The sequence below is a fragment of the Aspergillus ambiguus genome (genome assembly GCF_047715705.1).
Source record: "Aspergillus ambiguus strain CBS 117.58 unplaced genomic scaffold BDV59scaffold_27, whole genome shotgun sequence".
Lineage (NCBI taxonomy): Eukaryota > Fungi > Ascomycota > Eurotiomycetes > Eurotiales > Aspergillaceae > Aspergillus > Aspergillus ambiguus.
In genome coordinates, this window is record NW_027395540.1 from 346,503 (window position 1) to 358,518 (window position 12,016).

General features: G+C 47.3%; 6 protein-coding genes across 6 annotated transcripts; 1 reads left to right on the plus strand and 5 right to left on the minus strand.

Moving 5' to 3' along the window:
- Positions 1 to 88: 88 nt before the first annotated feature.
- BDV59DRAFT_209284 (uncharacterized protein) lies at positions 89 to 1,526 on the minus strand (the record flags this gene model as incomplete). The annotated part of the gene is made up of 7 exons (XM_073695370.1): positions 89 to 256; positions 307 to 346; positions 413 to 581; positions 637 to 751; positions 806 to 874; positions 925 to 1,440; positions 1,494 to 1,526. 7 exons carry the CDS (start codon positions 1,524 to 1,526, stop codon positions 89 to 91), a joined length of 1,110 nt encoding a protein of 369 aa, XP_073545926.1.
- Positions 1,527 to 1,874: 348 nt separating this feature from the next.
- BDV59DRAFT_209285 (shikimate dehydrogenase family protein) lies at positions 1,875 to 2,837 on the minus strand (the record flags this gene model as incomplete). Its single annotated transcript, XM_073695371.1, has 1 exon — positions 1,875 to 2,837. One exon carries the CDS (start codon positions 2,835 to 2,837, stop codon positions 1,875 to 1,877), a length of 963 nt encoding a protein of 320 aa, XP_073545927.1.
- Positions 2,838 to 3,168: 331 nt separating this feature from the next.
- On the plus strand, positions 3,169 to 4,299 carry BDV59DRAFT_194612 (Gfo/Idh/MocA family protein; the record flags this gene model as incomplete). Its single annotated transcript, XM_073692431.1, has 1 exon — positions 3,169 to 4,299. One exon carries the CDS (start codon positions 3,169 to 3,171, stop codon positions 4,297 to 4,299), a length of 1,131 nt encoding a protein of 376 aa, XP_073545928.1.
- Positions 4,300 to 4,416: 117 nt separating this feature from the next.
- BDV59DRAFT_209286 (CaiB/BaiF CoA transferase family protein) lies at positions 4,417 to 5,577 on the minus strand (the record flags this gene model as incomplete). Its single annotated transcript, XM_073695372.1, has 1 exon — positions 4,417 to 5,577. The coding sequence occupies one exon, from the start codon at positions 5,575 to 5,577 to the stop codon at positions 4,417 to 4,419; it is 1,161 nt and encodes a 386-aa protein (XP_073545929.1).
- A 288-nt stretch (positions 5,578 to 5,865) lies between these two features.
- On the minus strand, positions 5,866 to 8,189 carry BDV59DRAFT_209287 (uncharacterized protein; the record flags this gene model as incomplete). Its single annotated transcript, XM_073695373.1, has 10 exons — positions 7,804 to 8,189; positions 7,703 to 7,755; positions 7,471 to 7,648; positions 7,172 to 7,407; positions 6,982 to 7,057; positions 6,767 to 6,901; positions 6,666 to 6,720; positions 6,431 to 6,614; positions 6,236 to 6,376; positions 5,866 to 6,184 (listed from the first exon to the last, which is right to left on the minus strand). The coding sequence occupies exons 1-10, from the start codon at positions 8,041 to 8,043 to the stop codon at positions 5,866 to 5,868; spliced, it is 1,617 nt and encodes a 538-aa protein (XP_073545930.1). The 5' UTR covers positions 8,044 to 8,189.
- A 1,413-nt stretch (positions 8,190 to 9,602) lies between these two features.
- Positions 9,603 to 11,572, minus strand: BDV59DRAFT_194615 (general substrate transporter; the record flags this gene model as incomplete). Its single annotated transcript, XM_073692432.1, has 10 exons — positions 9,603 to 9,725; positions 9,775 to 9,957; positions 10,011 to 10,026; positions 10,085 to 10,737; positions 10,792 to 10,923; positions 10,970 to 10,999; positions 11,051 to 11,065; positions 11,118 to 11,324; positions 11,372 to 11,449; positions 11,510 to 11,572. 10 exons carry the CDS (start codon positions 11,570 to 11,572, stop codon positions 9,603 to 9,605), a joined length of 1,500 nt encoding a protein of 499 aa, XP_073545931.1.
- Positions 11,573 to 12,016: the final 444 nt, after the last annotated feature.

The window sequence follows — 12,016 nt, forward strand, 5'->3', positions numbered from 1 at the left end:
TTGGATATGTACATGACGGTTTGCCTATTGTAAAATCCAGAGCAAAAATTGTGAGTGGTTAACAATCTGATACTTCCAAGGGAACAAGCTACAGATTACTTTTTCTCACTTCCCCACGCAAAACCTTTCTCACGAAATGCGGATCCTCACGTAAAGGACGTCCAAGACCGCACATATCAATGTCTCCGTTCTCAACGGCTTCAGCCATACGATGGCTATCTCTCCATCCACCAGTCGTCCCTATGACGGCTCGGGTCTGTATCCAATCAGCATACATAATTGACAATGGTTCTACATCTTACTTACCAAGACCTTCTTCAGCTCCTGGGCCCACTCGATGAAGTAGCTGGCACAAAGTTAGATACATCAGTCCGATGGCTATGAACACAACATGGAATGTGGGTTCACGCACCTCCCGCGCTCCTTTTGTGATGGCCGCTCGGCCAACTCCTTCATGATATTACCACGCCAGGCGGGGGACTCGTAGGTGCCACCAGATATATCAAAGAAATCGACGCCAGCTTCTTCCAGCCATTTGATGACGACACATTGTTCAGCAAAGCTTGTCCCTCCTTCGATAACTAACAGGTGGCTCGTTAATTCGTTGCCCCTGATATTCAGTCGAGAGGCACGTACAATCATGGCAGTTAAACTTAGCGGCAATCACGAACTTGTCCGAGGGAAGCTTGGCCTTAATAGCACCAACAACCTCTAGAATGAAGCGAGCACGGTTTTCAAGACTGCCACCATACTAAGTTTTACATGTTAACATTCGCGGGATATCTTATCGAGAAATCAAGCATACTTGGTCGGTTCGCTTATTGATCCGTGGAGAAAGGAACTGTTGCATGATATATCCGTGGCTTGCATGTAGCTGTATAGTATTGTTAGAGAGATGCTGTTTATTGTGGTATGGAGGCTTACGATAATCCCATCTGCACCAGCTTTCGCCAACACGTCAGAGGCCCAGACATATCGGCAGATCAGGTCCTGGATTTCTGCTATGGTCAAAGGCGAAGGTTGCCCATAAGTCTTATTTAGACAAGGTAACAAATGTACGTCAGAAGATGATTTTGGCGCCTTGTTTAAAAATTCTGGAACTTGTCGACCGGGAAACTGTAGCTGTGGCAGGCAGACAGCTCCACGCGATTTGGCAGCTGCTATTGCAGGCGCAAATGCTTCAACAGGATCCCAGGGATTGTTGATATCCAGAACTGCATTGTTGTAGTTTTCAAGATTGTCACGATGGATTGGGATGTTGCCAAAACAGATCAGTCCAGCACCACCATCAGCAAGCTCTTGATAAAGCTCGGCGTATCTCAACAGGGGCTTCCCGCAGTTCTCGACGTTATTCTCATCATACGTCGACGCGTATTCGCTGAGGGGGGTTCGATAGAGGCGATTCGGAATAACCTTGCCTGAGAGCTTCAGAGTAATAGGCTAATTTTATCAACTGGACCCATTCATTCATCTGCCTTGTGGATAAGCCCTACCTGAGCTAAAGGCGCGATATGTGAGGCGGCCATGATGCTGTCTTAAATGCGTCAATATACTGTTGGTACAAATTATGAAAGTCTCGAGTACCTGTCACAAAGGAGTGTTTATACTATATTCGATTGTCCGCAAATGCCTTCCGAAGCCTCGACGTGGCCCGCTCCGGGTAGTTTATAATTATGCCGGTCTGCGGGGAAATAGATCAATCCACAACACTCACGTACAGTAGTGTTTCGGAATTGACCCATGTTGAGAGACAGAATTCCGATTACCTAAAAGACGGCGTGCTATTATTGATTCTGGAGAACTATTGGGCTTCGCTACGTGGGATATTTGAAGATGCATTTCTTTACCCAGGTAACTTTTCTATAGCAGGTAAATTACAGTTTAGGTTCCCATGAGATTCCTTCAATAGCAGATAAGGCTTCCTCAATCCCTTGCTGTGTTGGTGGGCGCTCAATCCAGAGGAGCTGCTGCGCCGTGCAGACCCGAACGAGGACTTCACGCCCCGAGATTGTCTTCCAGCCGTTGTTCCTCGCAGTTTTGAAAAGACGGGTATAAGGTGAAGGCATATAGCACATATCAACCAGAATTCCTTTTTTCAAGCCTGTCAGTATGGCATCACAAACGTTCCAACAAATTACCTCCCCAATATCGCGGGGTGGGTAATCTGGGATAGTCCCGATGATGAGGTAGGGCGGTGGCAGACGGGTAGCCCTCTCCACTGTATCCAGGTATCGCAAATGTATCCCGGGAATAGCAGCCTGGAAGTAAGATATGAGAGCATCAACTTCTGATTTCAAGCGGTTTGCAATATAAATTTCAGACGGGCGGAACCATTTCCATAGCGCATACACCGCACTTCGTGCCGCCCCACCACCACCCACAACAAGGGCTGGTTGGCCATGTGACTGATCACGTACCCCAGGCTCATTTTGAAGAATTGTATCACGAATCCCCACACAGTCCGTATTAGTTCCAATATATCGTCGCTGGCCACCAGGACCCAGGCGAATGAATGCGGTGTTGATGGCGCCGATTGCGCGGGCCTCCTCAGTTAAATCGTCTAATAGCGGCTGGAAAGTGACTTTGTTGGGCATTGTGATAGAGCCACCGATAGAATTTGAACGGTGAAGATTATGTAAAAAATCATCCTTGCTTGTTGTTTCTGCCAGTTGGAACGTCCATGATGCACCGTTCGACCTGAACAGTATGGAATGTAGTAAGGGTGACAGGGAGCGTGCAATCGGTTGCCCATAGAGACAGGCGCGGTAAGGGACGGAGAGGGCGCCTAGAGTAAGGGGCGATTTGCCGTATTGGTAGGACTGTTCGAGGATATCCATCTAGTGGCTTCACCCGGAAGTATAAGGTTCTTAGGAAAAAACTGGTAATCTCCGTTGAGGTGAAATACGACTATTCAACACACGGGGCAAAATTGCACGCTGCATATATCTCTAAACCAAAGAAATTGAGAGCAATGAGACTAAGCTGCATTAACAAAACGACCCATTTTGTATCACGGCGGTTGCAGGCGTTCGATTCTGTGCTCCCCAGCCGGCACTATTTTTTATATCCCGGAGCGACCCTTGGTACTGATAAGAGACCGCAGAGTACATCGATAGCTACGTCTCTACAGCAGAGTCATCATGCAATAGATTGTATGTCATTAAAAACATGGCCATAGACGGCAAGATCACCGTCGCTCTTGTTGGGGGAGGCACAATTGCCCCCCTCCATGCGGAATATCTTATATCATCTCCTACATGCTCGCTGGTGGCGATACTTGACCCGTTTGCCCCTGGAAAGAAACTCGCCGAAAAGCTATCTGTGCCCCATTTCGAGTCTGTATCGGCTTTGCTTGCCTCTCCCACGTGCAGTAATCCAGATGCCTATGTGATCTGCGTACCTTCCGGGCTACACGTGCAAGTCGGGATGGACGTGATTTCCGTTGCTTTACCAAAGGCTGTGCTAGTTGAAAAGCCCTTCTCCACGGACTCTGAATCGGGTATCAAACTTGTCAAGCTTGCCCGGGAAAAGTCATGTTGCATTCTGGTTGGTCACCACCGCAGATTCCATCCATCGCTTACAGCCGCGCGGGAAGCTATAGAGAATGGTCGACTGGGCGAGATAACTATGGTGTCCGGTTACTGGACAGCAAAGAAGAATGACGGATACTACAATGCCGCACAGTGGCGCTGTTCCCGCTCAGGGGGAGGGGGGCCGATCTGGACAAATTTCGTGCACGATATCGACGCCCTTCACTACTTGACAGGGGCAAGGGTCACACGTGTGTGGGCTATTCCGACAGTCCGGCGGAGACGTTACAGAGGCGTTACCCCAGACGATATTATCGACGAAGGAGCAGCAATCATGCTTCAACTTTCCAATGGTGTTGTGGGCACGTTTGCAGTCAGCGACAATGTTGCCAGTCCATATGGTTGGGAGTCTGCTACAGGAGACAACCCATTATATCCTCCAGCTTCGACACCAGTGGACTCGTATCGCATATTCGGAACAAACGGCAGTCTTAGTATTCCGGATGATATATTGTGGACGTATGATCCGAAGGATGCGCAACGCTTAGGCTTAGAGATTGGTTGGAATGTTCCAATGCAGCGCGAGGCTCTTTCTGTATTATCAGGGATCCCGTTCGAACGGCAGACAGAGCATTTAGGGAGGGTAGTCAAGGGGACTGACAAGCCAAGATGCTCGGGGGAGGATGGCCTAGCAGCAGTGAGAGTATGTGAGGCTGTCATGGAGGCACTGACGGTAGGAGATGGCGTTCCAATTGATATTAGTCCGTGAAGCTGCCTGACGTATTACCTTCGGTCTTAGCTATCTATTAGTCTTGCCCCGAGATTTAATGTACATAAAATAGCATATAAACCGAGATCTATCACAATATCCATTCTGAGGCTTATCTCACAACTTTGCGACATTATTGCTTCTATAACCGCTACTGTCAACCACATACTCCCTCCCCTCTTTCCAACCTAGCCAATCCGAAAGCAATTTTTCTCCCCCACCTCCTCTTTCCAATATATCTATACTCCAACCATTGGCCGTCTCGGGGATAGAGGGTGTCTCACTTAATGTAACTGCCGGTCGATGCTCATATCCATTTGCTTCCATCTCTGAATGCGTGAGGACAGGCAGGCAGCAAGCGTCAGTCCCATTGAATACAGTTTCCCATTCGGCTCGGGTCTTGGATCGAAATTTGGTCTCGAAAACTCTCTTCATAGCCGGCCAAAGGGTACGATCATCCCTTTTACCACCCCAGTCCTTTTCACACACTCCGAGCCCTTGGCACAGTGCCTCAAAGAACTGGGGCTCTAGAGCAGCAACAGACATGTACTTCCCATCGTCTTGACATTCGTAAACTGCATAGTAAGGACATCCGCCGTCGACAAGGTTGTTACCTCTAGGCTGATCCCACTGTCCGGGTATTTTTGTGAATTTTCGTGGTGCCATAGCAAGATACGATACGCCGTCCACCATGTTTGTTTCCACAATCTGACCCGCCCCTGTCTGAGATCGGGCCACCAGCGCCAGGAGAATACCAGCAAAGCACATAAGGCCCCCTCCGGCAAAGTCCGCAAGAATATTCCCTGGGGGGCTTGGAGGGAGAGGATGGTTTAGTGGAGGAACCTTGGCAGCTGAGCCCAACATGGATAGGACACCGGAAACAGCAAGATAATTAATATCATGGCCCGCCATATGCGCGTACTTGCCGTCACGGCGAAATCCCGTCAATCGAGCGACTATCAGTCTGGGATTGAGTTTCAGCAGGACATCGTGGGGGCTTAGACCGAGTTTTTCAAGCACCCCAGGGCGGAACGGGTCAATCAGGATGTCCACGCGAGGAATCAACTGTAGAAGGAAGCTTTTACCTTCTTCGCTCTTCAGGTCCAGTGTAATAGAAGATTTGTTGCGCGCTAGGACATCTGGACTAGGGATATTCGGTGGCTGGACTCGGTCTACACGGAGCACGCTCGCACCGTTATCGGCCAGCAAAAGACCGGTGAATGGACCAGGAGCGAGGCCTGCCAACTCGAGAACACGAACGTTGTTGAGTGCAGGCATACTGGGAGGTATGTTGGCCATGTAATTTGCGATATCTGGGAAGTTTCTTTCTACTGGTCTTATTATATGTAGATTCGAAGCCCGGCTATTTAAATAAAGCCCGAGACAACCCTTTCTCATGTTTGTGTCGGAATAATATGATATGCGCTATTTGCTTCTATAATTCCGGGAACCGAGATGTCGACTTATTTTTAATATCCCGGTTTGGGGCACAGTAACCTGCTCATTGGTGGTGATGAGTGGCCAAGGCGCCATTTTGGGTGAAATGCAACTTCGCCATGTACTATATCACAAATGTGCATGAAGGGTGGCCCTTTCTCTCAGCTGACGCCTCAGGAGCTTTCCCGTTGGATTCCTAGGTAGCTGGTCGACGAATCTCACACCGCCCCGCAGTTTCTTATACCCTGCAACCTTCTTTGACACCAGATTTTCAATATCATTCGCGAGGCGAAGCTGATCACCGGATGAAAGTTGCCGAATGGGTACAATAAATGCTTGGGGGATTTCAGTGGCCTCGGAATCATCCCATACCGAAGTTACACCCGAATCAGCCACCATAGGGTGCTGCCCGATGATTTCTTCCAGCTCAGTAGGACTAATTTGGAAACTAAGCAGGGAAATGTGAGTCACAATCCTTTAGAGGAAATCGGAATCATACCCTTTATACTTGATGACATCTTTTATACGATCGATAATGACAAGATAGCCCTTCAAATCGAGATAACCAATGTCACCTGTTCGGTACCAGCCTGGCTCGAGCATTGCCTCTTCAGTGGCAGCTTTGTTGTCCTTGTATCCACTTAAGTTCTGGATATCAGCGAAAATGTATAGAAATTGTAGAAGATCCACATACAGCATAATACCTGGGGCAGAAACGCAAATTTCCCCAGGCTGTCCATTGGGAATATCGCGACAATTTTCGTCGATAAATCGAACCTTGATGTTAGCCAAGAGGCTGCCACCCGACACTAGGGGGGATTCCTTGTCCCTAACACCACTTTGGGAGACACAGGAAGAGAGCTCCGTACAGCCATATGCTAGTAGAATCTTAGTGTCATTATATTATTCGCAGAGGATGTTCATCTTACTCTGACAGAGACTAACACCCGGGAACCTTTTCAGTAGCTTAGAGGCGACAAACGGCTTACTACATTAGTATATGTGGACACCCCGGCATTATCCAACATACCTTAAGCGGTGCAGCAGAACATGAGAAGTACTCTAGGTCAGGGTATGCGTAGTTCTCAACTATTGGGTCCTCAGCCAATGCGAGGGCGACGGGCGGAACAAGACGAGCCAACGTCACACGTTTGTCGGCCATCAACTATATAAGCGCATCAATATGACTGAACATCCATATTTTATTGAGAAATACATACCCGACAGTATGTTTTCAGGTCGAACGATGGCACTAAACAAACATAATACCCTAACCAAGGGCTCATCAACGCACAGACGTATAATCCGTAGATGTGTGACACTGTTAGGTAGTTAACATTTTCCATTATTGAGTTATCGGGCGTAAAAACACACATGGCTGGGTAATTGTGGACGTCATTGTCAGCTTCCAAATTTATATGAGTAAATAGACTACACACTTACTGGGAAAAAAACCTCCCGCATCGACTCGCGCCAATTATCCGGATTATGGGCCCGTAGCTGCTCGCAAATGGCCGTCAAGTTGTAATGAGACAGCATCACGGCTTTAGGTAGACCGGTTGTTCCGCTAGATAGGACGAGAGCAGCACAAATTGTGCGAGCGTCTTTGCCATCCAACACGTAAGCTTCTGGTTCAATTCGATGAGAATTCCCCAGCAGATCGGTGGGGAACTATACAGAAGCCTCAGTCAATATCAGATCACTTTCTTGTTCAGGACGTCCTCGAATCCTCACCAGTGGATAGTTGTCGACTCTCTCAATCATTGTCATGATGTTCGTGGTTTTGCGCCCACGGTGTTCCAATACAGCTCTCAATTTGTGTTCAACAGCTGCATCCACGATGAAAAATTTCGGCTTGATGATGTCAATGGCGTGAGCAAGCTCCTTCACCGACGATGAATGATTAATCGTGCTTATTGGTCAATATTTATTTCGTATTCTAAGTGCAAGCTGGCTGGAAGCGTACCTAACTACCCCCCCGGCCGCCCAGACGGAATGCGCAGCAACAACGTAATCCACCTGCAAATCATGAATCTATATCCCATGAATTAAGGCTCGCTTACTAACACAACTTCTTGAGATTATTGTGACAATATCCTGCGATGCCAGACCTAGACGATGCCGCAGAAAATGAGCTGCTTCGAAAGCATGTTCCCTCAGACCTTCATATGTGATTGTACTCCCTGTCAATGTATCTTCGCAGATTATCTTCTCAGGATTCGCATTGCATTTATTTTCCAGCATCATCTGGGTAATTGACCGATCGGGGCGAAAATGGACCACGATATCTGACACCACGGGCGCCATTTTGACAAAATGGTAGGAGTTCAGTTTCTGGATTCGGTACGTTTCTGATTATGTTGCTTATGTCTGGAAAATACCTAATTACTACATGAGTGTTAGGCGTCTTGTATATAATTTAAATGCTGTTTCCGTACTTCCAGGTTATGGAGTTCCGGATCGGTCGCGATAATCCTGCAACTTGCCCTTGAGTTTCCGCGTAGCACGGAATAAACCGGCATATAGAATAAATCCCCGGTCAATTAGGTATATTCATGGAACAGTTCCCTATGACTGCATGGTGAGATATAGTATTAAGTTGTAGCCGTAGTGGAACTCGAATCCCACTATATTTCATGTGAAATTTATGACTATACCCGTGAGTACTTCCCAATGTCAACCCCGTTATCACAAATCGAGCGACACTGCAGCGTCATCCCTGCGCCTGATCAAAACGCAGATATCTTTATCAACGCTTTTGGGTTGTGGAAACCAGGAGCTCGTGGTATTTTTGGGGGTATCGCTATCGCTCAAAGCCTCCGTGCTGCGCAGGCGACTGTTGGTGGTCGCTTTGATGTGCACTCCATGCATTGCTCCTTTGTATTCCCTGGCCAACCAGATAAGCCCATAAGCTATTCTGTTGAGAGGATCAGAGATGGTCGCAGTTTCTGTACGAGATTTGTCCGTGGCAGCCAATCTGATCGTCTCATATTTATGGCAACGCTCAGTTTTGCAGTGACGACAGTGCCGTTCGAATGCCTTCAGCACGCCGATCCACTGCCGTCACAGATCCCACTGAAGATGACTACAACCAAAATCCCGGTAGAGACATACAATATTCCTCCTGATAGCCCTTACATGAACAAAAGCGTGGGGATCCGGAACCTTCCCTCCGGCGGCCCTCAGGGGAAGCGTATACACCACTGGCTCAAAGCACGCGGCAAGTTATCTTCGGATGACCCTAGCATTCACCTGGCTGCATTGGCATTGATGTCGGACAGTTATTTTCTCGCCGCTGTTCCACACACTCATGACGTCTGGGATTTTGACAGCCCTCCTGTGACGGAGTTCTACAGCACAAATCATGACATATTCGCCACTTCTAGCACGCACACAAAAATCCCTCGGCCACACTATGATAGTCAGGTAAAATCCGATCAGATTCGAAAAAAGGTTTCTGTGATGGTGAGCCTTGACCATACAATCTACTTCCATAATCAACGGAAGTCGCGAGCCGATGAGTGGTTGCTAGCAGAGGTTCAGACGAACTGGGCAGGAAATGGGAGAGGGCTCATACATCAGAAGATCTGGTCAAAAAGTGGTATTCTCCTTGCGACATGCGTTCAAGAGGTAAGTGATCCTTTAGCAATGTTTAATATATAGCCTAACATTCGCAGGGTATAATCCGCTTGGAGAATACTACTAATGGGAATCATCTGATGAAAACTCATTTATAGAACGCACAAAATACTTATAGCTTATTTATGAACTGACTGTTACATCACTGTTACTTTCTTCCAACTATATCAGGCTATGTATTTCTTCTGGGTGTTTAAATCGCATCTACATACATTTTGCAGTTCATATCAGGCAGCAACTTCCACCTGATCAACTCTTTTCTTTCTCTCAGGCGCATGAGCCAACCTGTCGAGGACCATCTCATCCTTAGCAAACAGCGCATCGATTTCTTCCAGGGTTTTACCCGTAGGCTATACCAGTTAGCAACCTAAATCATCACGTAGGCGGCATTCCACTTACATCTGGGCACATGAAGTACACGAAGACCACACCAATAAAATTAAAACAGAGAGGCCAAACCCAGATGATCGGGCCCACTGTCTGTAATGCAATTCCACCGGCAAATACAGTAATGAATGTAAACAGCCATACACCTAGAAGCCCAGCTGCGGCTCCAATATGGCGATACTTGAGCGGTGCAATCTAGTGATGCATTAGCGTCTGAGGTAATATACTGATGGACACCATATACTTACCTCGGGTCCATAGAGCCTATGCAGCCATTAGTCAGTGAAACGGGTTGTGAAATTAGATGCATGATTTCACCCACCAAGGACATCCCACCCAGCCCCAGCCATACATGAAGAGGTAGGGAAACATGACCATTGCGGCAGTCCATTGTGTTGCAAGGGACTTTTGTTTGATCAAATTCAGTATAACAAATATTAACATGCAACAGGTTTCCACGGTTGCCGTGAACATCATGATACGGCGTCGACCAATGCGCTCGATAGTAGGAATGCATACCAAGGATCCACCCCATTGCACTGTAAGTGAAACAGCAGCAAGCAGAGAGGCCATGAACCCTGACAGACCAACTTCCTTGAATATTAGCGTCATGTAATACACGAGCATGTTAATGCCATTCATCTGTTGAATAGCAAGGATCATAAAAGAAATGCGAACTCGTCTTCCTACTCTGAGCGGCGTGTTGTCCCAAACAAGACTCAGAAGAGTAAGTCCATTTTCTTCTTCCGTTTCGACTTCAAAGCTCTTCATCACATCGGACTTAATTGCCTGTAGCTCTGGAAAGTCACGGATGTTAGTAGTACCACCACGATAGACACCGTGGAGTCGCGCAAGCGTTGCATCAGCCTCATCTATACGTCTCCGGGCGTAATACCATCGCGGTGTATCGGGGCAACATAGCATTCCGGTTCCTGACCAAATAGCAAATATCGATTGAATAGCTATCGGCATCCTCTGTTGAGTGTCAATCCAACATATGTCTACTATGTTCCAGTGTGTTACACTAACCCAAGAAATTTGATTTGTCATTCTTGTAAACCCAAAGCTTACCCAGTAAGAGAGGGCTACTCCGGCAAGTAGCGCAGAACAATTTATCGCTACTTCTGGTCCCCGGCTTCCCGCATGAAGGCTTATTTCGGACTGCAGATACATCAGCTTGCTCTGGTCACGGTGAGACACTACTTACCATATACATCGGTACGTTGCATGTGATAAACTGGGAGCAACATTAGCTCATACTGCAAGTGGATGCTCGCAGCCCACTTACTGAAATACCGAATCCCTGTATACAAGTTAGCTTTGATTTTCCCGTAGGATAAACCCTGGTGTCATACACAAAGTACTCTACCCACAATCATCTGAGGGACACTATACGAAGCGGCTTGAATAACGCCTCCAATGGCAATCAGAAAGTTCCCAATGATGATGCACCATCGTCTACCAAGAGGCATGCCAATAAACATCACAACTATTGACATAAATGCCGCAGCGAGAGTATATGAGGATGCTATCATCGGAATCGTTTCCGTGCCGGTTGGATTCTAGTAATGGGTAAGTACATGTCAGCTTCAGAAGAAGCCGCACTTACGCCAATTGCATCAAGAAAAGGTCTCGTATCTTGTACACCACCCAAGACTCCTGCTTGGTATCCTTCGATCAGAAACCCCTATAATCGGATATCAGTAAATGACAGCATAGTGAATTGCAAAGACAGGGGCTTGATTACCACAGAACATGTAAATCTAGCTAGTCTTTGAAGCTTTCTCCCTTGTATGTATGTTTCGAACATGATTGGCACAATGATAACCGGTAGGCCCAGGAGGACTCAAACATATGTCTGTGGATGTACAAGGGACGTTTTAAAAGGAGGCCAGGGGTTTCAAAAAGCGGGGTGAACACTCTGGGGCAGTCGAGATACCCCATACTAACGATCAACCTTGTTCAAATCTACCAGTCTGGGGTGTAATGCTTTGATAGGTTTATTCTACAACCGGTCCCCGCTTTGTACTCTCGGAGGCTAATTGAAGTGGCCGGGACCGGGGAAGAAATTCATGACTTGCTTACAGCATGGTCACATAGTAACTATTAACTATTATATATAGCTGTAGGCCCATTTATCCGATATTTTCACCAAGATAATGGGCACCTTAATATTGGTCGGCATGATAAAGCAATCCGATAAGCAGATGTCCTGGTGCGGCAAATCTTAATGGTCCATGCGCTAATCCTTTTT